Source organism: Lepidothrix coronata, unplaced genomic scaffold (genome assembly GCF_001604755.1).
Source record: "Lepidothrix coronata isolate B3197 unplaced genomic scaffold, Lepidothrix_coronata-1.0 Scaffold0, whole genome shotgun sequence".
Lineage (NCBI taxonomy): Eukaryota > Metazoa > Chordata > Aves > Passeriformes > Pipridae > Lepidothrix > Lepidothrix coronata.
The window spans coordinates 15,554,174-15,580,866 of record NW_016690180.1 but is presented as its reverse complement, the minus strand read 5'-3'; the positions used below and the strand labels follow the sequence as shown (position 1 = coordinate 15,580,866).

The following is a 26,693-nucleotide window of genomic DNA, read 5'->3' as shown; positions in this document are numbered from 1 at the left end:
TTTTGATATTGATTCCCCCTTGCTAAGAAACAAAGTAATGATACCTACATATAATTTGGGGGATTTTGTAACAATCGTCAAATCATAGAATGATTTAGGTTGGAAGGGACTTTTAAAGATCATTTAGTCCCACAGCTCTGCCATTGGCAGGGACATGGATCAGATGAGCTAATATTTGTAAATCAAGACCAAAATGTTCTGGCCACACAATTAATATTAATATGTGAAAAATAATTTGCACAGAAAACAAATTCAGATGCAGTTATAACTCTTTTACCTGTTCCCCTTTTATATTGTGTTGATCCAGTGATGTCTTTATTGCAATATTACTGTAATAAGCATATGACAGCTCCAAATCAAGTGGATAGTTATTAATGCCTTGATAATGTTTATAGCCAAGATTCATCATAGCAAGTCTCTCATTCCCCTGAGCTCCAACCAAACTATACAGCAGTCCCTGAAAAAAAATCAACAGACATAAACAAGAGTGAATTCATTGCACATCTCACAAGTTTAGCACTTTCGAGGAGACTTACAGGGAACAGAGTGTTCATAGTGGTAGCTGATATACTAGTTATACCATGTAAACACAGTTACAGCAAGAACAGCTCTAAAGTAGTTAAAGCATCTTATCTATGTATAGAAAGACTTGAAAGAAAAACTGGACTGTAAATACTTTGGAAGTATTGCACTTATTCTGCAGCAATTTTTTAATGTCATTTTATTACAGTGTTGTTTATACTCTGACACTTTTTATACCCAGCAGTGACTTAACTAGTCCCACTGATGCCAAGAGGACTTTTCACAGTGAATTCAGTGGAAACATATGGAAGTTAATTAACAGCACCTAAGAATTTTACCCTAGGGATCTGACAGAACTAGTAGGACAGGACCTGTGGCTGATAAGGTTTCAGCACAAATCTCCCTTGAGAAACATGTTAATTAGTCTATGTACCACACATTTGCCCAAAACCATTTTCAGCACTACTATTATTTTTCACCTGTATAGATTTAAAAACAACGGTGTTCTATTTGTGCTGGATATTAAATTATTTCCTACGCTATCTGAAGCAGATCCAATGATGAAATGACTTAGCCTCCATAATTACCACTAGGTATATTCCCTAATTAGGGTATAAAGAAGGTTTCTGTCTAAGGTTTCTTGTGTTTGAAGAATTGCAGGTGAGCTTGAGGTCTCTGATTGGCCTCTCAGAGGTTCTTCTGATTTAGTGTCCTGTAACCATAACAGGCAGATCTGCTATTTTTTAATGAGTGTTTTATATTATACTATATCACAATGAAATATCTGTTGGCGATTTTAGTGTTGCCCTCTTCCCATGACATATAAACACCTTCCCTTTATTTGACCTTGAAACTGAATCACATGGAAACATTTCAGTTATTTGCAACCTGCCTAAAAGGTCAGAAGTTCACATACTCTGCAGTTGCTCAGCTGAAGCGCAGTCACTTTTTTCCAAAAGTAAACTGTTCTACTTTTGTTACCCTTAATCATTTGACCATAATATACATAGTGCCACATTTTTGCACACTGTAAAAAGGGACTTCTTTCCTGACTGTACTATGCACCTTTTCCAATTTATGAGATTTGCCTGATGTAAGACTTTTTTCTTACCCATCTACAGATGACTGTGGGTGTCTCAAGGGCTATTACCTCATCCTAGATCCACAATGACTAGGAAAAGCTGTACATTCTATGCTTTATGGTTCACTTTACCACCATTTTCAGGTCTTACTAAATCATTGCTTTCCTTGTTCTGGATGAGCAGGATAAAGATTCCGACCACCAAGACTTCATAAAGACATCTCTGCCATCAATTTATTTACAAGTAGCTTTACTGGGAAATCCCTTCAACCACTGACTGGATCTGGAGGCCATTTCAATTTTTTTAATTCAATTGATCATAAATTCATCTCATTTCTAAATCGCCCTTAAAGGTAATTAGTTTCACAGACATAACCACGCATACTAAACCTACTACCTTTATATGATCCACGGACACACCGAGCCCCGTTTCAAATATAACTGCAAGGAAATAGGAAGCCTTATGGTATCCACAACAACTGGAATCCATCAGGAGAGGGACAGAGGAACCCATATTGCTGAGGCCATTGGCACTGGACAGACCTTTCACAACCTTCTCAAATATCCTCCGGCCAACTTCTACAACTGTATCACTTCCATCTTCTAACACTAAAAATAAAATATAGGATGCACAGTTATTGCAAGAGTTAAAATTAGGAATAGATTTCCCCTCCTTAAGTTAATGGGACTGAGACAGATTCTGTTATTTCTCATGCTGAACGGTATTCTCAACGCAGACAACCAAAATTCAACCAAAATACAAGGTATTATTGAATAGGAAGAGTGAATAAAAATCCAAAAGACCGCCCCAAAGTAACTAACCACGAAAAACGTAAGGATATTTCTATGATTCCTTCTACCTAAAAAGCCATCCTTTCATCTGCAGCATATTGTAACATGATATTCCTTTACTATGTGAAAAAAAAAGGTATAACACATGAACTGAAGCCAAAGGATACTAACTTACATGACATATATTGTGGAGTTATTTAAGAACAATAAAAAACCCCCATGATTACCATCTGGACTACTGAAGTCTATCTCTTGTAACAGTTTGAACAAAGTGTGGTACTTTTCCCTGAGCTCTTTTCCCCACATGAAGGCATCGCATTTGGATATTTCTCCATATTTGTGAATCAGCTCCAAATAATAGTTTTCATAGTAACCTAGAGAAAACAATATATTTAAGATATGAAAGTTGACTTTGCCGGCCTTGAAAACAAGCTTCTGGTAGGAAAATGATGTTTCTAGGGTAAACTAAAAAGTCATGGACAAGATGGGCACCTTCTTGACACACAGCAGTACTAAAAACTCCTACAGCTAGCACCACTTAAAAATACATTAAAATTTCTTCTTCCATACTCTGGTCACAATGCATGCAATCGACTGCTAATTAGAAACATAGGCTTGTTTTCAGCACACATTTTAAGACACGTTACTTTTCTTTCAGCAAAGTGGATACTTTGATATAAACCTGTTAATTACTGACCGTTAGGCAACTGTGGCAGAAACATTCCCGCAAAACTCATCTATTTTTGGGAAAGGGCTTAAAATACATTTGCCTTTAGGGTCATTTTGAAAAAGAAATGGAAGAAAGGCAATTGTATAGACTACATGTAAGCTTGAAAGTATTTCTTTGTCCCTTTATGCACTTGTCTTATTAGAGAAGACATATCAAGATGATTAAAGTTTGTATTTCACAGTACAAAAGTATTTGCAGGGACAAAACCACAGTTTTAGCTACCAGTAACAAACTAAACTCTTGAAATTGCATTTTTTTCTTGTTATGGCTGAATTAAGTTTACTTTTGATGATTGATATCCAGATGCTTTTAAAAGGAAAGCAAACAGGTCTCCAAGGATGACAGTTTAAAATTCCTGTGTCATAGATCAACACTTACAACTTCTGTGAGCTTTTTCGCCTTGCCTTACAATATATCTGTACTCATGAACTATTTCTTGAATGTCCATACATCTCTCGTAGTAGAGTTCAATTTGTTCCACTGTGTCTTTGTCATGAAGAGGATTAGAAATCTATAAAAAGGCAAACGATGGATAAATGTCATCCCTAGTATCCGTTGTTGTCTACGCTCAGCTAGAAAGAAGTGTTGTGGGTAAATAACAAAAGGAAACAGATTATTCACTACAATCAGTTTATCTGGCACATCATGTGTTAGACAACCTAATGGTGGCCACAACAGACTATGACTTTAAACAGTCAGCATAATCCAAAAATCATGGATGAACTTTCAAAAGCGACCAATCCCATGTGACTTTTACCACCAATTTTAACAAAACCATAGATTAATCAAATATGTCCAATACTGTATCATCAGAAAGTGGGAACAAAGCATTAGTGAAAAGAAGTCCTTATTAAATATAGATTCATGAACATTGCTTTACACATTCACTGCCCAAAGCATTATCTTTTAGTGTTTGAAGTGGCAACTAATATTGCTAATAAAGCTAATGTGTTCCTAGATATTATTATGCTTCATAGCAAGTTTATCACTTGGTAAGAACTCCAGTTAAAAAAAATAAAATACAGCCATAGTTGGCTGCTAATGTTTAAACATTTCCAAACGGTGCTTTTGCTTACCTGATCTGTTTCCAACACATTGAGACGATAGTATTTCACAGGTCCAAAGAATGCTTCAATACCACTTACATATCCACTGCCTCCAAGAACAAAGTATCCAGCAGTGTCATCATAATAGAAATCTTCCCTAAAACTTGAGAACATAAAAGAGAAGTAAACTGACTATCTAGAGGCATTGTGAAAGAAAAAAAGAAATTAGTATCTCAGAATTTCTGTAACTGACAGCCTTAAACTCATTGCAAGTGTCTTTTTCTTTGTTCATTTGTTTATTCTCAAAATCTACTCTACCATTTAGTGTGATAAATTTTGGAGTAAATTTAACAAATCCCTTGTCTACAAACATATCAAACCAGCAGAGCGTTTTATTTTTCTGACCTGTAAGTATCTTCTGATGTTTTATGCACCATTACCCAACCTCAAAGATTTCAGTTTCACTTCTTCCTTGCACTTTTCTAAAATTGGCATATGAAAATTTAAGTTACATCCTACATTTATTATTTACAATTTTTCAATTTCTGGTTTGTTAAGCATAGCAGATAAGGAATAATATTGAAGTCTGCCATGCAGTTCACTGTTATGTAGTTTTCTTATTAACAGTGGGTTTTTTTAATTATTTACACAAGAAAGAGTCAATCTTAAATTATAGTGAAAGGGAACAATTAAAGATTAATTTTAAAAAATTATTCAGTTGCTTAGAATAAAGGATAGAGTAAGAATACTTTTGGTAGCAATTTTGCTCTCTAACTAAGCAAATTAGGTAACAATTTCACTGGTGAAATCCTAGCTCTCTCACAGCAACAGCAAAACTTGACTTCAGTAAGGCCAAAACTTCATTTGAAGACTGATCCTAACGACACCGACCTGGCAATCAGTTTTTAGTGAGGGCTTTCAGACTCTAGTACTGGATCATGCACTGTGTTAACCAGCTTATGGCATTAACAAAAACATTCAGCTCATGCCCAGTGTAATCACAGTAATGCAAACTGGTTTTGAAAGCATAGTGTGGAAGAAGAGCACAGACATTTGGAAAATCAATTAGAATATCAGTTACAAACTTGTGCTCTCCTGCCATTTTCTGTATCTGAACACATACAAACATATTCCTCCACAAAGGGGAAAATGCTGCTTACGTAAAAGATTGATGATGACGTCTTTTCAAATTCTTCCCAACACTGCTTACTTCTATCTAAAATAACACAGAATATTAATTATAATAGAAGAAATGTTGCAGGGTACATTTATTACAGTCTTAAGTTGCTCCAGGGGAGGTTTAGATTGGATACTAGGAAAAATTTCCTCCCTGAAAGTGTTGTCAAGCACTGGAACAGGCTGCCCCTGGAAGTGGTGGAGTTACCATCCCTGGAAGTGTTCAAGAAATGACTGGATGTGGCACTTGGTGATATGGTTTGGTTGACAAGGTCAAAGGTTGGACTCGATGATCTTGGAGCTCTTTTCCAGCCTTAATGATTCTATGATTCTTGTCACTCAATAGATGCAAGACCTTCACCTCAGGGCTGTTCTCAATCCACTCTCTGCTCAGCCCGTATTTGTGCTTGGGATTCCCCTGAGCCAGGTGCAGCACCTTGCACTTAGACTTGTTGAATGTCATGAGGTTCCCATGGGCCCACCTCTCAAGCCTGTCCAGGTCCCTTTGGATGGCATCTCTGTCCTCCAGTGTGTCAACCACACCACACAGCCTGGTGTCATCAGAATACTTGCTGAGAGTGCACTCAATCCAACTCAGTCAATCAAAGTTAATTTCCCAAAGCTGGATGTCTGAACGTCCCTGGATAACTTCTAGTTTTAGCTTTTTCATTCTTTTAGTATGTGAGCATGTACAATTTACAGTATTTTTCTCAGTCTCAGCTATTAATGAATTTGTCAGAGGCATAATGAAATAAGACACATCTCAGCCTTGACCCAAGCATACCTGTCCACCCTTAAAAGAGAGATCCAGTCGAAACCACTGCTTCAGAGGAAGGCTGAAGCTAGTTTTCACTGCAAGGTCATCACCCTTCACGAGATGCATCTGAATATGCACATAGCCTGACAGCAACAAAGGAAGAAAAAGGAAATAAACACCACAGAAACATTAACAGTAAGAATGGGTTTCCTAATGTATCATTCACAGTGATTCTGTCCTCTTCATCCTCTTCATCACCAACAGAAATCTGGGCACGCACCAAGCCATACATCAGCTCTCACAGAATCCCACAGACACATGCTCCACATTTCAGTTACACATCTCAGATGCTAATGCTCAGTCTCCCATACGAAACCACAAAATGAAAGCCAACTGTCCGAGGGATAAACAGACTAAATAAAAGGCAAACAGGGAGGCTCAAACATCAGAAAGCAGATGTGACTTCCAGTAAAAAGCAGAAAGGAACAGTAGACAATGGTATCCACTCAACACTAACTGGGGGCATGTGAGTGCAATGATCAAGTACAACATGACTCTACCCTCCCCTATTCGGACCTGCAGAAGCTAGACTCCTGCTCTGAGCTCTTAAGACCAGAACAGGCTATTATGCTAGTCTAGTCTAACATTGAGAACAAAACTGGCTGTAAAACTTCTCCAAGCAAATCTCATAATAAAGCTGATAACTTCCATTTTTGTTTGTTCTTCAAAGAAAAGCATCCAGTTTATAATGGATAAACTAATTATCTAGATTGGTTACAAGACAGAGTAAATGAAAACAGCAAAAATAAGAGAGAGGAAAAGATCAGTTATGAAACTTGCAAAGAAGGGAGGAAAAATGTATTACGAGAAAGCCAGGTATACACTTTTACAACTCTGCATGCTTATTTCCTCTGTGAGCCTGCCAGCCAGCTCCCAGCTGTTTCCCTGGCAGGAATAGTCCTTTACTGCAAGCATCGAGAGACTAAGATGGTCCTACTACCTCTTAACTTTTTTCTTGATCAGGGAAACAGACTGGGATTCTTGAACACTGAAATGCAGACAAGACCTTGAATCATTTTGTCTTTTTCTAAGGCTACTTCAAATTATAAAAAAATTTCATGTAGTATGTATATAGGAATTAAGAACAATTTAAACCAACATTTTAATAATAAGAACAAAGGTTGTTCATTGAGGTAAGACTGTTTAATCCCAGTGTGTGTTCCTGGTCTGTAAGATTTAGTCCATTCTCCTCACAAAGCAGATATTTCCTGAAGTGAGCCACGAATAGATGCTGTGCAACTATTTCTCAGTTTTCCCCTATTAATTTAGTAGCTACTCTCCTACTGAGACACTATAGTCAAAAAGAAGCATTTTTCAAGGAATCAGGTCTGATAACATATTTTTATTGTTATTCGTAGACACAGATCTATAAAGACTGTATCAGACCCCTTCTGAAAGCCATTAATAATATCCCTTACCTTCCTCGTTTAGAAACACGGCAGGAGTACCATACATTTCTTTCGAATCAATAAAATAGATTATACCACACAGATCCTTTTCACAGTGGTGGAGTAGATATAGCCAGATTGAAACGGTGAACCTGCATGAGCAAAAGCAAACAAAGAATCCACTCCTGATGAAAACTCTCTCTAGTTTGAAAAGCATGCATTTTACTTTAATTTAGCAAAACTTTCTCACACATGTAATCTTCAGAACAGAACACATCCTCTGCAGTGAAAACCTTCAGAATAACCACACTTAACACTCTTGGACCTTTGATCTCTTTTTAACCACAGACTTTTGTGGTAATGACAAAGAGAGTAAGGAAGCATTATCTGAACCAATTCCAGAATACCAGGTCAGAGCTACTTCCAGATCCCACATCAACAAGGAACTGAAAATACAACAGAGACAACTTGGAGCCAACCTCCCACATGCAGGCTACACTACAAAATCTCCAGATGCATGGTCTTGTCATCTTGACTGTTGAAGCCGGTAAAAACTTTTGTGTCTTCTACACTAAAAGCAAACTGTGAAAATGTGTTTGGGAGTAGCAGCTAAAAATTAATCCAATCTCTGGACATTTCAGATAGCTATGAATAACTGTCACAGAGCTATCACAGGATAAATAAAGGTGGAGCCTCTGCAAACTACAGAGCAGCGCAAAATAAAAAAACGAAGACTTATAAATGTCTGTACAAAGCTGGTTGAGGTACTAAAAGCTGAACTTGTACCACAATATCTAATTTTAAGGAGTTCCTCTGTGCCAGATGAAATCTGCTTCCATGCTTTTAACAGCAATTTGATCACTTATTTCTGTAACATTGCCATAGCAGTTAGGCCAATGCTGAATGCCTTTGAAAACTGTACCTCCAATGTACAACTCAGCAAAGCACTATAACTATATCATATCTGATGAAATAGTTTGCTTTTCTTAGTGACTTTTAGAAAAAGATATTCAGCTTTTGCATTTCTTAATTAATTAATAAAGGTCAATATTTGTTTATCATACTTCAGCATTGGGTCAGCTTGCATTGCTTCTCTCTTAAGAAGTTGCTTAACACGAGTACTTTGTATGTTTTCTTAAACTAAAGCAATGTTGATCTGAAAGGCTAGCACTTGTTCTCTTGCTTTAAACAAATGCAAGGGTGATTAAGTTTTCCCTAACAGAAACTACACTTTAAATAGCTAGTATCACCATTTCCACCAGAGATGGTGAGGTAGAAAGGTTTATAAATCACAACCACTTGTATATTGATTGTTATGACCTACAGGCAAACACTGTGCTTCCAGAAATACTGCTCATGCTCACATATTGCTCTTTTTACCTTCCATCTCTGCCAATATAGCAAACTCAAATGCCGCAGTCTCCATTTAACCCTTGATTGCCAGGCTGAGACCATATCTGTTCTGGACACATTTCCTGGGACAGAGTTTGGAACAACGCTGACTCATTTCACATCCCCCATTGCTGCAGAATGACGAACAGCATGAGTAGTCCCTTACAGTCCCAGCCTATCCTTGCTGTGGGCTGTCCACTGGTAGCCACCTCAAATGACAGTTGTCTATCTCCAGCTCTCTTTCTCTACAAATCCCTGACTGAACCCAAACAAGTAACTTCAGTTAGATTCATCTGCTTCTATTGACCTTTTGGTGCAGTGGGGAACCACTGCTCACATACAGAGAACTGAAGAAAACCTCTCTTCCTCTTCCTTGACAGAGCTACCTCAGGCTGTCACGCAACCACAACATGCACTGGAGACATCACTTGAAGGAAAACACTGTGCGGATCAGGTAAAGAGCTTCATAAATTCATGCCATGTATTCTCAACCAGAGCTCGAGCGCCTCAGTGCCAGAAGCAGAATGCAACTGTGTTGGTGAGCAAAGGGCAGCAGGCTGTCACCCATCCTGAAGAAACTAGGAGCTAAAAATTGCTCTGTAGTTATGGCTTCAGAGCTATAGTCTGAGGGCTAGTAATTTGCCTGCAACCTGTGCTCTCTGGCCAGTCATCTTCAGCACTCTTCCTGTGCTCACAGGCCAAATGCAAACCAGCAGGCAAGTTCCAGTTCCTGCAATCATTTCCTACTTCTGTAATAATGTTCTCAGAGTAAGAGCATCTGGTGGAAGAGAGGTATATTTATGTATGTCTTGTCCTCCAAAGTTGCAAAATATGACTGACAAGTTGTGACAGTTTTGGGAAGGGGAAGAAGAGCAGAGCAAGATGAGCTTTTAAGAGCAATTCCTCTCTAACTGAATAGTGTGCAGAGGCTAAGGAGTTTTACTCCTGCCTAAGTAGAAGAGTTTACACAGCGATGGTGAAAGGAAATAGAGTAAGGTCAAGCTGGAAGACTTATTTAGGCAGAGGATCCTATCACTAAGGCCTTGTCAGCTGCAAAATAAATCAGAGTGTGAATTCATAGGGATAAAGCTGCTCCACGCTGCTCACCCTTGCAAGAAACCTTACCCTGCACTTGGTCTGCAAATAATGTTATAAATGCAGATCTGTTTGTAATGCAGAAAACCCCAGGCTAGCTAGTCCTGAGGAAGCAGCCTGATCATGACAGCTAACTCACCCTCCTAACTGTACCTAACCCACTCAGTTACACCCACTATTGGCTTCTCTTGTATAGCACCGCACTGACACCTACTCTAAGTACCTTTCTGAGGTTCAGCTTAATCCAGTCCAAAACTGAGATCACAAAGAACTGCTAACTAGATTACTTTTGCACCTTTTCTCAAATTACTAGGCAGTATTCCTTTAACTTGTGGTGTAGCCCAAGAGTTTAAGCACATTCTGTAGCCTTCAAAAATCAAGTACAGCCCAGTTCAATTATTTGCCTATACTTACATGGGATAATCAATCTGATGTTGTCTGGCTGTCTCAAGTTCTCTATTTTCAAATTGTTCAAATTTCTTCACAATTCCTGCTTTTTCCCCACTGGAAGCATATATAAATTCAAGAATCTGGACCCCATCTGCAAAATACAATCTTTCTTAATCTGCCAGACAAAAAGCATTGATAACCAATTAATTAGCTCACACTCCTACAGTCAAACATTTAAAACACAGATTAAAACAGATTAAAAATTAATACAAACCCTCAATAAGTCCTTAAACACAAATTCACTTGCTGTTATTAAATACATTACAGTCTTGGACCAAATAACCCATGGAAAGCGAAATGGAGTTCATTCCAGCTGATATTAGAAGCAGAGAAAGAATAGACTAATTTAAAACTAGATATGTAAAGAACCAGTTAGTAAGGAAGAAACCTTCATTTATCTCATTTGCTTAAACCTCATTTTATCTTCAATTATGCCTATGTGACGTTACTCCACAGCTCTTGGACTTGTTCTCCATTTGCACCTCTCTATATTGTAGGTATGGATAGATACCAATTTTGTTCTTAACTGTATGGATAATCCTGTAATAAAATTGATAAAGCTGCCCCTCCTAAGAAAAGGAGAAAAATCTTCAAGGCCATGATATATCTACTATCAGATTGCTTAGAAAAACTCCAAAATCAACAAAAAAAACCCAAACAAAAGCCACCAACAAAACAACAAAATAAACCAAACCCTGAGGAATTTGTTACAAGCTTATTTTAAGAAACTAAATTGAATGTTATTTCCTCCTATTTTGTGTTATACTGATTTAGATTAGAATTAGATAACACATAAGATGTTTCACAGTATTGTCAGGTGTCATATGCTGTCTCCAACAAACATTTTAGAAAGCCTCCGAAGGAACCAACATCATTGCTTTCTTGTTCTTCTTCAGAGCATTTACAAGTCAGCGTAGTGAAAATAAGTGACACAAATACCATTGTGGGATTTTCTAGGAGAGAACTGTGTAGCAACAAATAACCTTTTTCCTTTTAGGTTTTGCTTTGAGTATGCATTGATGGCAAAAACAATTGTCAGCAGGTGTAAAGCTAGAGATAGGCAGGCAGAAAAAGAAGTCAGAACTCAAAAAAATCTAGAAAGCAGAGTTGTGAGCTTCAGTAGTCTATACAGTTGGCATGACACAATTTTTTATTTAAAACTATTACTTTTTCATTTAAAATACTTGTCCATAGTGGTTTGCCAGGGAGGGGGGGGAAGTGGTACTATGAAGTTTAGTGCACTGTAATGCTTTAAAATGTATTTCTGGTGTGTGGCCATCATCTTAAGCAGAAGTAGATTACCTGTGTGAGAATTATGTATGCACGAACTGCAGAACTGACTCTGAAATAATGCAGTAAGGGACTGAACAATTCTCTGAACACAAAGGAATGATGTCCACTGACATCAGTGGGTTTTGACTGAAGTTGCTTGAATACACTTAGAAAATAGAAGGCCATGCTGCTACAAATCTCCAGGCTTGCTATGATGAAACAAGCTGAAGGGCTTGATGCCTTCAGTCATTTGCAAGGGTAACCTCGCAGTTATGAAGTTCACATGTTCAACAGTGTTTCCCAAGTAAACCATCCTAGGTAACATTTACTACTTACTACCGGTAGTCACTTTTTAACAGCTTATTTGTGTTATTTGTGTCCCACTAGGTTCCTGGGTAAAAAAAAGTGACATTACACCTACCACTTTCATGAGGGCACTGAGGTATCCTGTTTGCCCGGAGCATCCACAAATAGTCAGCACCCCACTGAAGACAAACTTTGTGGTCCTTATATGGCCGTTCAAAAGGTGGAACTGCCTCTAAAAATGTGTAATTCTTGGCAACTGCAGCCTGGTAGTCTTCATTGTGTTCATCATCATAGTTGCTAGCTGATTTGTGACTAATCCATGCATACAATATCACACTGTGCACTATTATTGAGTTTCTGATGATATAATCATCTCTGTAAACCATGATGCTCGGAAATTTCAAGCGTACTTGTCGTGTTCTGCTAACATAAAGGTTCTTCTCATCCTTCCATCTCCTTCTGTATACTGGTACGCCAGTCCTGAACTCAGAGGAAGCTACTGCTTCCAAATTGACAATACAAGGCTTAGAACATAAATACTGAACTGACACCTCAGAATTGTTAAGAACTTTCTTTTCTAAAATGTTTAAATGGATAAAGTCCACATAATCCATGTTTTTCTCAAACTGTGGAGTAACTGCTGTTGTCTGTAATGTCTCCTTTCCAAAGGACGGCACAAAATTCTGGAAAAAAACCCCAAAACACAAGCATGTTAGCCAGAGAATCATGTTATCCAGAGTATCCAAGTTTACATGATTACTCACATACTCAGAGTAATAACAGAACATTGCACAAGCAGAAGGTTTATATACCATATTTTAACTCCAAAATATGAGGTTTCTTTCACACAGCAAGTAGACATGGATTACTGGAGAGCTACCATCAAGATTTTAATGGTAACAACTTCCCTACATCAAGTTCTCAAAGTTACACATGCCTCTACAAACAAACTGTATTTACAGGGCGTATCCTTCAGCCCTTACGCAAGTGGAATCCGGTCTAAGATAGCGACTTACACATCATGCTATTTACACATGCTCCTAGGATCAGGCCTAAAGAGTGTACCCTAAAATGTACTGACATATATTCATTCCATCATTGTTCACTAGTATTGCCACTTCTTGACGTTTCTGTGTCTTCTTAAAGAGTAACTAATTTTACTACCATGCAGGTACCTGAAGGGCAGAATAACAACTAAGGCAGCTCTCAATGGTTTCCTGAGAAAGAATTAATATTCATGAGGTGTTTAGGGGTTTATTTTTGAAGTGTTCCTATCCCGAAGATGGACTTGGAAATCCGAGCAGCAAGACCAGCAGGCTGCATTTGCTCAGCTTTTGCTCTCCACAGCTATGTACACTCTAATACACTTTGAGAGTGAGTGCTTGGACACACACCAGGATTATCCTCCATGCTGAAGTTCTTGTCTCTAAGACTTCAAACAGCTTCTTTTCTTTCTGCCCTGCAGTCGGCATCCGGCTTGATGCACTGCCAAGGATAGCGGGGATTACTCAGCTCAGAAGGCCAGCCACCAGCATGGCACTTCTGCCAGGTCCCTTGGTCTGTCTAAAATATTCAGAATTGCCACTTAGAATTACCAAGGAAGCTGGTTGTCAAGATTGCTTAACATGAGATCTGTCTCGGGTAACTTTTAACTTTGTTAAGCTCAAACAAATCAAATTGAAATTTATCTTGGATACATAACTTGAACTGATAGTTTTTTCACTGTGATTTTCAAAATATTTAAAAGCTTTGGACTAGTAATTAGCACACTTCTAATCATAGAAATTCTGTGCTTGCACCTGAAAGACAAGACTTTGCCCATGATCCAATGTGGGGATCAGTAAAAGTCCTTAATGATAAACTATTTTGCTTTTTATTTCTTAAGAATATGTTGACACTCCTTGAGAGCTACACTGAAAAAATATCAAGTAAGTAAGATCTGGAAAGGTGTAAATACTAGGAAAAGTCAGAACTAGGTTTACCTGTTCTACTTCCTTGTTCCTACAGATGAGAATTTTGGATTTAACAATGTGATCAAATGCTGTTTTCCCCCCAGTTCCCTGTCTTCTTAAAAGCATAAAACAGCTCCAGGATTGCGAGTGGAACACAGCTGTGCATAGAGTGGAGTTTTTACTTCAAGACCTGGATTTTTTTTAGGGCAGACACGGGAAGACATAACTGAATGGGGGAACTTTCAGATGAGAAAGCTAGATACCGTTGCTGGCAGATGGGTGATCTAGATCACTAGATTTATTTAGTGATCCGAGGTATTTCTGAACTTGTCACTTAAACCACTTTCCATAAGTGCAACCAAATGCTCTTTATTTTCTTGTGTCTGACAAGGCACTTGAAGTGAGATGTGCAGCGATGTTGAACACTGATATGTAAGCACCAAGACATACACTGCGAACAAATAAAATGCTATAAAAATGCAAAACACTCCACAATGTCCGTATCTAGACTTTCTACAATAAGTACTCTTGTCAGTGACAGCCTTCCTCTGTGCCTCATTTCCCACTCTATAGAATGGATATTGTAAAAACAATGCGTACAGAAGGGGTTAAAAAAGGAATAGCCATAGGAGGTGGGTGTACATTGAACACATATGGAATAACACACGCACAAATACTGAGACAAAAGTTCATGAGAGAACCTTGATTTTAATACTAATTTGAGTATCTTTCAGAGCTTGACTTGACAAAGATACTATTCTTTTATATCGCCTATATAAATTTTCTTTGGTTATAGATACCTTTAAAGCATTAAAAGCACATAGCAGGAACAACAAATTATCCTAAACCTCTTTTAGTTGATGGTTATAATTCCCATTTCTTGATCTTACAGTAAAGAGTACTTGTAAACAGATTAATCCTCGTGATATGGGGGCTGTGTCATGAGGAAGATGGTAATATATTATGAAAGCAATGCCATGTGGTTATCACAAAATGTAAAAGTCTACCAGGTGGACACTTCAAAGCATTGTGGTACCACTGTGTGCTTACCACACACACACGTTTACTGTCAAAATACACAGAGCCAGCTCAGGTTTATCCAATACAGAGATATGGGAACTGGCTGCCAGTAAAGACAGCTTGGGTCTGGCACAGTTCACTAACAAAGTTGCAGCAGTGTGCAAATGTGCCCATCTGATTTTCAGTGAATGGCAGAAATTTTGTGGTGGGGATCCCAAGGCAGTAAGCTCTGCAACCCAAAGCCAGTTCCTTGTAGAACAATTTCTGTGATGTTCCTAGAGCACTTAAGCACATTGCACCATGACTGCTGATTCATAAGGTTAGCTTCAGCCCTTCTGGTCTTAGTGCCTTTCCCTTAGTGCCTATTCTGACAAATGACCCCCAAAGAGTTACTCAAGAGACTTTACTTTGTATTCTTTGGTCCCTGGGTATTATCTGAGGAATATGCTGCCAAAACGCATGAAGCATATTCGGGTCTGCTGTTACACTCCCCTAACAAACCCTTCAGGAGGCTCATCCAGTAAAGAGCATGGTGCAAAGGACCCTGAGCAACTCCACACCACTGGAACTGTGGCGGAGACCGTAGACCATAAACTCCTAAACCACGACTGAGTCTCTGTTACCACTTGGTCGCCTCTACATACTCCTCCCTGGTGAAATGCATAGTGTGCTCATCACCTAAATGTTCCTCCTGGGTGAGGAATTCCAGCATTTCCCTCCCTGCTATATCACACAGCTGTAGCAGAGTTAATTGTGCATCACCTCTGAATACATCAAGCAAGGATGTAAAATTACATTAAATGTTGAGTATGATTAGGAGACTTAAATATAAAAGTTTCCCAGCCCACTAAAGAGTCTAGCTACACTGATTCAAAATGTTACCATGAACTAGGCAGAGTTCAACAAGACAGGCATAAACTCTTTGCTGCGTGGGGCAACTTAGCCACAAAAGCTGTAAAAGGTTTTTTCTTTACTTAAACCCTGCTGAATGTGAATAAATCAGTCCAAGTCATCCCATCAGATCTTGGGATAAAAATCACTGTGGGAGGCAATCACAACAAGTGTTAGGAAACTGAACATCTTCAGTAGTGTAATAATACAGAAATGATCGAGAAACCATTTTTTCACTCTCTGGAGTCAGATCTCAGCAGGACCTTCCATGAGTTCACCCCTACAGAGATTCCACATAACCCTATCAAACTGCACGTTTGCACAAGTCTGAAGATAATCACAGTCCTTCACCTGTGAATGCCTGACACGTCATGCTACATTTTAAGATGCGTGAAAAGACAAGACAAAAAGGGGTGTTGATCAGCACCAATACGGTACAATGACTTTAACCGGAGCTTGTGTTTAGCAGCATAAAATACAAAAAAGTAGCTCAGTATATGCCTCTAAAACGCGGCTGTTTCCGTAAGCCAGTGCAGCAGCATGCTCAGGCGTTCACCTGTAAGTAGATGTCAAACACATCCTCCTTCTTTCCACACTAGAAATTTAACGTCACCCAGGGCAGAAAGCTTTTTAACACCTGGATGTGACGACTCGGCACTCTCCAGCTGGATAAGGCAGGGGGCCCTTGGGGGCCAGGCCGGGCGGCCGCGCACTCCGGACAGCGGCCCCGGCTCCTTCTGCGCGAACAACCCGCGGCCCCGCACGGCCCGGCCCCGCCGCGATCCCCGCGCTGCGCCGGGCGCGGGGCAGGTGCGGGGCCGGCGGCACTCACCGTGAGGAGGAGGAGCAGCAGCGCAGGGGGGCGGCGGAGCTGGGTCAGGGGCCGCATGCTGCTGCTGCTGCTGCTGTGCCCAGCGCCTTCAGGAGTGCGCGACCGGCCCGGCGACAAGGATGCGGCAGATCCGGCTTCCTGGAGGAGGGGCAGCCGCCCGGGCAGGGCAGGGCAGGGCCCCGAGCCGCAGGTGCGGAGCGGCAGGACGGGCCCGGCCCCAGCGATGCTGCGCGGCTCCCGCTGCCGCCGCGCAGCTCCGTCCAGCAGGCGTCGGGCGGTGTCCCGGGAGCGCCGCGCCCGGGCGGGACCCCGCGCAGGGCCGCGCCCGCCCTCCCGGCGGCTCCGCGGCGGCCCCCGCGCTCCTCCCCTCCCTGGCGCCTCGGCGCTGCGCTGCCAGCGCGGCCGCGGCCCGGGGCAGCTCCGCTGTCCCGCCGGAGGGCGGGGCGGCTTTAGGGCGGGGCGGCGGGACCGGGGCTCATCGCTCCGGGCGGCCCGGGCCGCGGTGACAGCGCGGCGGGAGCGGCACCGGCACCATCCCCGCACTGCGCCCCTCCAGCCGCGCGGGGGCGCTGCCGCCGCCCCGGCCCCGCCCCGGCCCCGCCCCGGCCCGTCCTGTCCCGCGTGTCCCGGAAGGGCCCCGGGCCGTGACCGCCGGGCCATGGCGGGGCTGTCCCGCACCCTCGGCATCTTCGGCGCCTTCGCCGCCGTGGTGGGAGCCGCCTTCTACCCTATTTACTTCCGGCCTCTGCTGCTGCCCGAGGAGTACAGTGAGTCCTGCGCGGGGGGAGCGAGCCAGGCCCGGCCCAGCCGCGGCTGGGGGAGTGCTGGGGCTGCCGCTCGGGGAGTGACTCCCGAGGGCTTTCTGCTCGCCTAGGATGTACCTAAAAACGAAATAATAACCCTCGAGTTATTGGGCAGCGCGTGATTAAGAACACCCTTCAGCTCTTCTGTCGAGGGTTGAGGTGCAGCTAAAGAAGCTGAGATCCGAGGGCTGGAGCACTTCTACGAGGAAAGGCTGAGAGAGTTGGGGTTGTTGGAGAAAAGAAGGCTCCGGGGAGACCTTATAGCAGCATTTCAACACTTGCAGAGGGCTTATAAGAAAGGTGGGGGCAGAGTTTTGAGTAGGGCCTGTTGCAGTAGGACAAGGGGTGATGGTTTTAAACTAAAAGAGAATAAATTGAGAGCAGATAAACATAAGACGTTTTTTATTGTGAGGGTGGTGAAACACTGGAATAGGTTACCAAAAGAGGTGGTAGTAAATACCCCATCCCCTGAGACATTCAGGTCTGGAATGTCAGGTTGGACAGGGCTCTGAGCAACCTGATCTCGTTGAAGGTGCCCCTGATCATTGCAGGGAGGTTAAACCAGGTGATCTTTACAGGTCCCTCCCAATTCAAATTATACAATGATTCTATAAGCTGTTCGAGTTTTGTTCTCCAGCTGCAATTGAAAATCTAAATTAAAACGTGGTAACAGGTTTTTTACTGGTTGTGATGATTCGCTAGAGCTGATCTCAGTCTGTAAAACAGACTCCAGAGGAAAACCCCACTCTCCTACAAGAAACACGGAAAACCTGCCAAAGCCCACAGCCGACTCTATCCAGGGAGCTCTCAAAGACACTTGCAGGTCCACCTGCAAAGCCTCAGCTGCTCCAGGCAGGTGCTCCATCCTGCGGGAGCGATAGGGGTAGCACCTGTTACTCCTCAACTCATGTGAAATACCACCCAAGGAAAGTTCTGGTGGAACCAGCCTTGCCTCCTTGCTTTAACTTTTATGAAACTAAGCAAGATGTTGGTGATAACTTGAAGATGTATGTGGTTAATCTGCCAAGACAACAGAAGATTCCTAGGAAGAAAAAAAAAAAAAAAGGAAAAGGATAACAAACTTATTGATCTTATTGGAGGGGCTTTGGCCTTGCATCAAAGCTGAAATAAAATTTAACTTGCAAACAAGTTTTTATTTAGGGAAGCTATGTCCTTAAAAAACCTTATTATTAATTCATTTTTGCTTATGCTATACTTCCCAAAAATATTATATTAGAAGTGTGGCTCGGCATTAAGGAAAGGACAGAATTAATGGACCACTTTCTCCTTTGCATTTGTGAATTACATGAGCAGATGTTCCCTAATAGGTTAGGGATTTTTAAATCTCTATTTAGGAAATAAAATGAGTGATGCACAGTTAGCAAGTGTGTAAACTTGCAATTTGATACCTGATGCTGAACTTTATTTATTGCATGCTGCTCAAACTCTCCTCTGATCTCACCTTTATTCATTTGCTGTGTTCTCTTGATGGTCATTGCTGCAATATGAGAGAGGCACAGGCATTCATTATCACAATGCTTTAGGCAAGAACATGGAATTTTGCACTTGAGTGGAAGTATTTAATCTTTGGGGTACAAAGGATTTTCAGAGTACAGTCTGGTAAGCTGTATGACGACTTCTTTAGAAGTTCCCACCCTCTATTGGCTTGATCTGTGGATGAATACTCAATATTTCTGTGTTTTGGCATGCTGGGTCCCAAAAGTTGGACATTTTCCTTAGCATCACGTGGTAATCCTGCAAAAGGCAAGAATGGATTTTAGTTATCTGGAGTGACATTCAACTGTGTAAACATGAAATGCTATCTTTTCTTTCTTCAGTCTTGTTTTTCTTGTGTATCTTCCAAATTCTACACAAAGGAGGTACATTAATGTTCAGGAAGAAGACTTTTCTGCACAGCTCTCACGCATCTTTGGAGTTGTTCCTAGCCATTTAACAAATGAAATGGAAAGTACTTGGAAAAACTGTATGTAATCAAATTGTTAATATGAACCTTAAATTGTGCACAAAGGAGTTTGACCTAATTTCATATAGAAATGTTATGATTTTGTAGGTTTTTAGCACCTCATTTTGTGGCCTTGACATTTCTAATATTTTCCTGTCTGTATCTAGCTTTAAGAAAGACTGTTTTCTCATATGAAACATGTAGTTTATTGGCAATGATGAAACTTTGAGGCCTTGAGCACAGACCTTTTCCTTGTGAACTCATTAAAATAGTGGTTTGACAGCTGCTGCTTGGGGCATTTTCACAGGTTTTGTGATTATCTGAATTGTGAGACTTGGCTCCTTCCCCACCTTGTGGGGAAGACTCCTCTCCTCAAGACTGGGTCTTCCTAGTTATCCTTTTTCTGGCTTACCTGTTTTCCAAGTTGTTTAGAGGCCCCACACCAGTCTCCCTATTGAGGGTTTCATGTCTTATGTGTGTATTTCTCATCTGTTACTTCTTTGCACTGGTTTTCTTGCCTGACCAATTGACAGCTCTTTCTGTTCAACCCAAGTGTGTTCCTGGACCTCTCAGATTGATTCCTGTTTTGGTCCCTGCCTCTCTTCTGATCTTAGCTTCCACTTAAATATCTTTCTCCTCTATGTCCTACAGTAAGTCTCATTCCTTGCCCATATCTGTTCTGTTCTTCCTGTTTGGGTTTTATACCATTTCCTTTGAAATTAGGCAGTTCCTTTGTCTGCTAAAAATGATGGAATGGAATTACTACCTCAGTGAACAGAGTTGGAGAAGCTAGATCTGCTTCTAGTGCCTGGCCCCTTGCAAAGAGAATCAATTACTGTGATATTCCTGCTAGTCTCTAGTAGCATTAGGCTTGTACCTAGACAGCCTGATAATACATAGTGCCAGTGCATTCCCAGTGGGATAGGATGAAAAATTTCAGTTTTAAGGTGAGCTTAGTTCTGAGCTTCCTCTGAGAATGTGCACCCTACAATTTTTTAAAGGCTTCAGAAGTTCAGTGGTGTGGGCAAAAGGCTAATCCGGTTGAGCTTTGACTTACTGCTTCAGATTACCACAGTGGTGAAGAGTTTAACTGGAAGTGAAAGAAAAGGAGGGACATTTAATAAGGGAAATAGTATAGTTTTCTCCATTTCTCTTCTTGGAAATGGTTTAATCTTTCAAAGGAAAAAGAAAAGCCTGAGACAGGCCCCATGTATGGAAAAAGTATCCCTCTGATACTCAAATTCACAAAGTTTACAAGCAGTAATTTCATAGGTGCTGTCATGAAATCTACTTGAAAGATCTTTCAGAACCTGAGAAAAGTCATTCTGGAAAGAAAAAAATATTTTGAATAGTTTCATGTTGAGCATACGAATGATAGATTCTAAAATTACTAGTCATTCCTGAAGTGTTTGGATCGTGGCAGGTATTTTGGCATTTTTTTATTTAACAGTAGTCGTTGTTTTAAGATGATTATCTATTGTTTGTAGTCTTTCAAAACAGACTAGCTGTTAGTTTCTCAGTGAAGTGGGAATACTACATTTGCATTGTGTAGGTGGATACTCAGCAGAATTTTACTGTGTAGCATCTAGAATTAAGAAAATTTTTTTATTGGGTGCAATCAAGATATCTGGTATTTTCTTTTTTTTTAGTAGTGTCCTTTCTGTTTTGTTTTCCAGAGAAAGAACAATCAATAAACCGAGCTGGTATTGTTCAAGAGGATATTCAGCCTGCAGGTATACTTGATTCATGTGTTTACATTTATTGTTTTAAAGACCCTCTTGAAGTGAGTCCTGAATATTTATATGGATTTAAGTAATACAGTGAAGAACACCTTCAGAGAAAACCTATATAATAAACTTGCCATGACATTATTTTTTCAGGCTAATTCTTCACTGGAAAATTATGGTTTTAATGAAACTTGTTTTAAATTGACATAACTGGCCAAATAAGTTGCAGAATTTCTGTTATCCTCACACTTTCTTAAATAGATGCCAGTTTCCACTTCTGAACCTACTCAGAGCAAGCCAGAACCATGCGTGGTCTGAGCTGCAGCTGTAAAGAACAGTATTGCACCCTAGTTTTGTGGAATGCTGCTTTACAGCTCAGCTGAAACACAGTTTATGAGCACTTTAGCAGTGCCTTCCAGCCTCATGGGTGGACAGGCCATGCAGAAATCCACTACATGTAATGGAAAATTTGGAATGCCATGGTAATAGCTTTTTGATCTCTGCTGTTGCCAGTGGAAGGTGTAGAAAAGCATATGAGGGAGATAAAATTCAAGTAGGCAGACAATCCTTGATAGTTCATTGCTTCATGATGGTAAATGGAAGGGCCGTTCATTATGCAAGGTTGGCACTTCTCAATTAAAGACGTGAGAGTGCTTGTCTTGATGAAACAGAGTGTGTTAAAGGATAATTTATTCCTATTTTTGAAAAAGCCTAACACCAGCAGCAGGGGAAAATCAAATAGGATTAAAGCCATGTCCTTATTACACATATCAGTTAAATCATTAGTGCAGGACTTACTTTGCAGGGGAGTGGTGAAATGCTGAAGAGTAGTAGGAAGGGTGTTGTGAAATAGAAGTCTGGTAAACCTGTCTATTTTACTGGGCCTTCAAGTGCACTGGACTGGCTCATTTATCCAAGATGCGAGTACTTGATGAGGAGTTCTCCTCAGTATAACTGTTTCGTCTAAATTTAGCTGCTGATGAGAAGTTACAAGATCCGTTAGTGGAAAATTAAATCTAGAAAAATTTAAGTGCAAGGTGCAATTCTAGATGATTGATCCAACAGTATTAGAATACCTTACCTATGAGTGTGATAGATTTTTCCATTATCTGAAACTTAAGATCAAGATGAGGTTGTCTTTTACATATTTTTGCAAGCTTAAGCAGAGTTATGAGTTAAGTGCAGAAATTATTGGGTTCTTTTATTGTTTAATACACAAGGGTGGAGTATTTTTTTTTCTCCAACAGTCTAATTATGAACTGCTGATTGATTTGTAGGGTTAAAAGTATGGTCTGATCCATTTGGAAGAAAGTAATGTTGGCGGCTGTGCATATTACAGAACTGAAGATGGACATCTTCAGCTGTTTCTTCTTTCACTGAAGTGTGACTTTGGGTGTTGCTGAAGAAGAATTCTGAATATGCTGTGTGGGCACGTGAGGAGCAACAAAGGCTGCTGGTTGGAATCCCAAGAGATAAAAACATGCTGGTTTTGACAGAGGATGCTGGTGCATAGCTCACAGAGAGCTGAATGATTATTGAGTATAGAAGTGAAATATTTATTTCCTTGAGAAAAGGGAAAAGGATTTTTTTTGAATCTGTAGACACTTGTAGAATAAATTATGAATAGAGTAAATCATGCTGCAGTCTCCTCCCTAGTTTGAGATTTACTTTCTGTGGTTTTATTTTGAAAGCACGGCAGAAGTATATAATGGGAGAGATCAGTGCAGAAAATGCAACATGATTAGTGTAAATTTGTACATTAAAATTTTTAAACCAATGAGTACTTTTTTTATTTGTTTTGCAAGTGGGTGTGGGAGGTACCTTGGCCACCTGGCAGGTGTCCCTCTGGACATTCTTCTTGCCCCTGCTCCTCAAAAGGACAGGAGGAGTAAACAGAATGACAAAAGTTGTGAGACCTGATAAACACAAGGACATTGCTTACCAGTTACTTTTGCAGGCAAAACAGACTCAACATGGAGAAAATTAATGTCGTTTATTGCCAATTAAAATAGATTTGGATAGTGAGAAACAAAAGTTAAACCAACATCTTCCCACTGCCTCCCTTTTTCCAGGATCACTTTCACTTCTGATTCCTGTTTCCTCTTCTGAGTCTCCTGAGTGGTGGATGGGGGCGTTACAGTCAGTTCTTAACGATTCTTCTGCTCCTCACTCCTCCTGTTTTTCTCTAGCTCCTGTGTGGACTTTTCGTGAGCTGAAATTCCTCCAGGAAATACCCAGCTGCTGTGGTATGGATATCTCCTCCAACATGGTCTTCCCCATGGGCTGCAAGGGTCTAATTTCTCCAGTGCCTAGAGCACCTCCTCCCCTGCAGTGTTTTCTGATTCTGGTGTTCACCTGCTGTTCCTCACTTATTTCCCCTCATTCCTCTGCTTGTCAGATATTTTCAAAAAGGGGCCACTCGCTTGGCTGCTGGGCTCAGCCCATGTCTTGCAGTGTGGGACCTCTGGCAGAGCCAGCTGGAACTGGCTGTGGCCAGCAGGGGGCAATTCCTGTAGCCCACCTTCCGTGTTGCTGAAATCTGGGCCGGTACACGTGATACAGGAGATTAACGCTAAATGTTGGGGTTGAAAAGCAGATTCTTTAAAGAATCTTTTTTAAAAAGGACTTTTTCATGCTGAGTATAATGTTCATTAGAAGAAGAGAGTAAAGGATTGCCTTTGTTGAAAATCTTCACCCAACTTGAATGTCTGTCTAATAATAGGTTCTGAATAAACTATGTGTTTTCAGATTTCAGAAAGAAATAGTCTATAACCTATATAACCTATATAACCTATATATGGGCACCGGAACAGGCTCCCCAGGCAAGTGGTCACAACACCGAACCTGACAGAGTTCAGGAAGCATTTGGATGATACTCTCAGGCACATGGTGTGACTCTTTGGGTGTCCTGTGCTGGACCAGGAGTTGGACTCAGTGATCCTTGTGGGTCCTTCCCAGCTCAGGATATTCTATGATTCTGTGGTTACAGAATAACGGAACAAATATTGTTCTTGAGTACAGGTCAGGTAGCATGTACGTTTAGCTTGAATATGCCATTTTTTTCTGAATTAATTTTAGCACTTCATTATGATACACAACATTTTAAAGACCATTGCAGGATCCTGTATGTTTTGAAGAATGTATGCACAGTGAGTGTTATTTCTAAAGTTAGCAAATGTTAGTTTGTAATGTTTTTTTGGACACCACAGTTTTATTGGGACAACAGATGAGCAACTCGATGTTTACAGCGTTCATTCCCAAACTGGCATTCTGTTACTTGCTATTCCATTTCTACATGTCCTTGTCATTACCCTCCCACTCAGACAAACCTTTCTTGCTCTAAGTTTATGTTTTTATTTAGTCTTCTATTATCACTAAGCATTAGGATATTTTGAGTTTGCTTGCTGGGAGAATGTGGCCATATTTGATTCCTTTGAGTTCCTAGGTGATTTTGCGTGATGGTTGGAGCCAGAGTGAGTGCACACATTCACTGAAGGGATCATAGATTGGCTTGGGTTGGAAGGCACCTTAAAGATCATCTAGTTCCAACCCCCCTGCTATTAGCTGGACACCTTCTACTAGACCAGGTTGCTCGAAGCCCCATCCAACTTGGCATTAACAGTCAGTTGCAGCAAAGTTGTTTAACCCAAAATATATCCTAATGAAAAGAAAGCGTTGCTTAAATGCACATACTCTATCTGTAACCAATGAGCTGCAAAACGAAGAGTTTTAGGAGACTGTGGGAATTGTTCAGTAATGCTGCATCTGTCACTTGGTGACATAAATGCTTAAAAAAACATACATCATGCTAGTGTGGAACAGTTACTAAATCACTCAGGATAAAAGATGTGACAGAGGATCTGAAATTACTTATTTTGGAGTTACGAGATAAGACAGTCTCTGCTACTCGTTTACTTTGTGAGTCTGGATCTTGCCTAGAAAAATGTTAGATGGTTTCAGAACAATGGTTGTTGGTGACAGGTGCTGAGCCTTTTGTCTTCAAGTTACTTAAATGTTGCAAAACATTTGAGTACCTGAACTCCTTTATTTAGCATTTATAGAACTGTACATGTCTGTTGGTCGTGATCTCTAGTTCATTCTGGTCCAGAAAAGCTTGGTAAATTTTGTAATTGCCTGTACAGAATTTACAGCAGTTCGTATCTGTTGAGTACTACTAAACTCTGAAAATGGTGCACATTGGTTTTGATGATCATCACTTCCCACTCACTGTGTTCCACCTAATAAAGCGGGCTGATCGACCATGGCTTTAAAGTGTTAGGATAGTGAATATCCTTTTCAAAGCTTTGATACTCTGTCTGGATAAAGCTGTTAAGTCAACAAGGAATGTACTGCAATAATTGTCCAGAATTTACACTGAAATTTGCTGATTGCTCTGGCATTTGCCAGACTTCAGACCCAATTCTTGTGTGGTAAGTCCTAGTCCTGCAGCTGGCTTTGAGACAAGGCTTTGTTCTGCTCGTGGGTGCTGGACATAAGCCTCTCCTCCCAGCTACCCAGTGCCAGGGGAAGTTCAGTACAGTGAATTGTGCTCTCTTGCTCTAGAAGAAAGAATTTTTTGCTACTTTTGTAAACTTCAACAATTATTATTTTTCAACACAATCACACAATGATGTTAGATGTACATAATTATATGTAATTTTATGTAATTATTAGTAAGTGAGAGGGCCTAGGCCTGCATTTTGCAGAGGAACTAGGTTTGCTAATTTTGATCAACCTGTTCTGATTTTTCTGATAGAAAGGTTGGGACAAAACATTTGATAAAAATGCCTTCTTAGAATATTTTTAAAGCAGTTATATCTATTCTGTAATGAATGCATTTTGCTTAATTATTCTAGCTGGATCATGAACAACAAATATAAGTTCAGCCTTTGAAGGACTGAAGAAAAGTTTTAAACAATGCTTTGACATCTGAACAGGAACTGGTTTTACTAAATTTAGGCCTGCTGTTGTATGCTGATGTTTTGAAATTATTAAAACTTGTTCCATAAAGACAAAATCTGGCATTTTGGTCTCAACACACCTTAGTTGTGAAGCCTTATAGATTGTTAATGATGTAATGAAACCCTCAAGTACAAACACTTCAGAAGGAGTTAATACAGCAAAAGATACTGACAAATTGCCAGATTATACACGAGCACGAAGGAATAATCTCAATAAATAAGTATAATATTCGGCAAGAAAAATCTCATGGGATTTTGACAAATCCCGTGGGATTGTGAAAAATCAAATGGGATTTTTCTTGCTGACTACTGTACTTATTTATTGAGATTATTCCAAATGATGAGAGTGGATTTTTTTATCAGTAATACTCAAAGCACATCAAATAGCCTCCAGTTATCATCATTTTTTTATCAGTAATACTCAAAGCACATCAAATAGCCTCCAGTTATCATCATTTTTTTATCAGTAATACTCAA

General features: G+C 40.3%; 2 protein-coding genes across 2 annotated transcripts in view; one reads left to right on the top strand and one right to left on the bottom strand.

The window, feature by feature from the left end:
* SEL1L3 (SEL1L family member 3) overlaps positions 1 to 16,884 on the bottom strand; it is a 33,935-nt gene extending 17,051 nt beyond the window's left edge. The window contains exons 1-11 of the mRNA XM_017805583.1: positions 16,763 to 16,884; positions 12,183 to 12,750; positions 10,454 to 10,580; positions 7,583 to 7,704; positions 6,132 to 6,247; positions 5,332 to 5,387; positions 4,202 to 4,334; positions 3,504 to 3,636; positions 2,623 to 2,769; positions 2,001 to 2,212; positions 278 to 457 (exon numbers count right to left, since the gene is read on the bottom strand). Of these exons, the coding sequence (XP_017661072.1) occupies positions 278 to 457; positions 2,001 to 2,212; positions 2,623 to 2,769; positions 3,504 to 3,636; positions 4,202 to 4,334; positions 5,332 to 5,387; positions 6,132 to 6,247; positions 7,583 to 7,704; positions 10,454 to 10,580; positions 12,183 to 12,750; positions 16,763 to 16,819 (1,851 nt within the window). The 5' untranslated portion in view covers positions 16,820 to 16,884. The remainder of the gene's footprint in view (positions 1 to 277; positions 458 to 2,000; positions 2,213 to 2,622; positions 2,770 to 3,503; positions 3,637 to 4,201; positions 4,335 to 5,331; positions 5,388 to 6,131; positions 6,248 to 7,582; positions 7,705 to 10,453; positions 10,581 to 12,182; positions 12,751 to 16,762) is intronic.
* A 462-nt stretch (positions 16,885 to 17,346) lies between these two features.
* On the top strand, positions 17,347 to 23,032 carry SMIM20 (small integral membrane protein 20). Its single transcript, XM_017809538.1, has 3 exons — positions 17,347 to 17,529; positions 21,205 to 21,261; positions 22,533 to 23,032. The coding sequence occupies exons 1-3, from the start codon at positions 17,421 to 17,423 to the stop codon at positions 22,568 to 22,570; spliced, it is 204 nt and encodes a 67-aa protein (XP_017665027.1). The 5' UTR covers positions 17,347 to 17,420; the 3' UTR covers positions 22,571 to 23,032.
* The last annotated feature ends 3,661 nt before the right edge of the window (positions 23,033 to 26,693 follow it).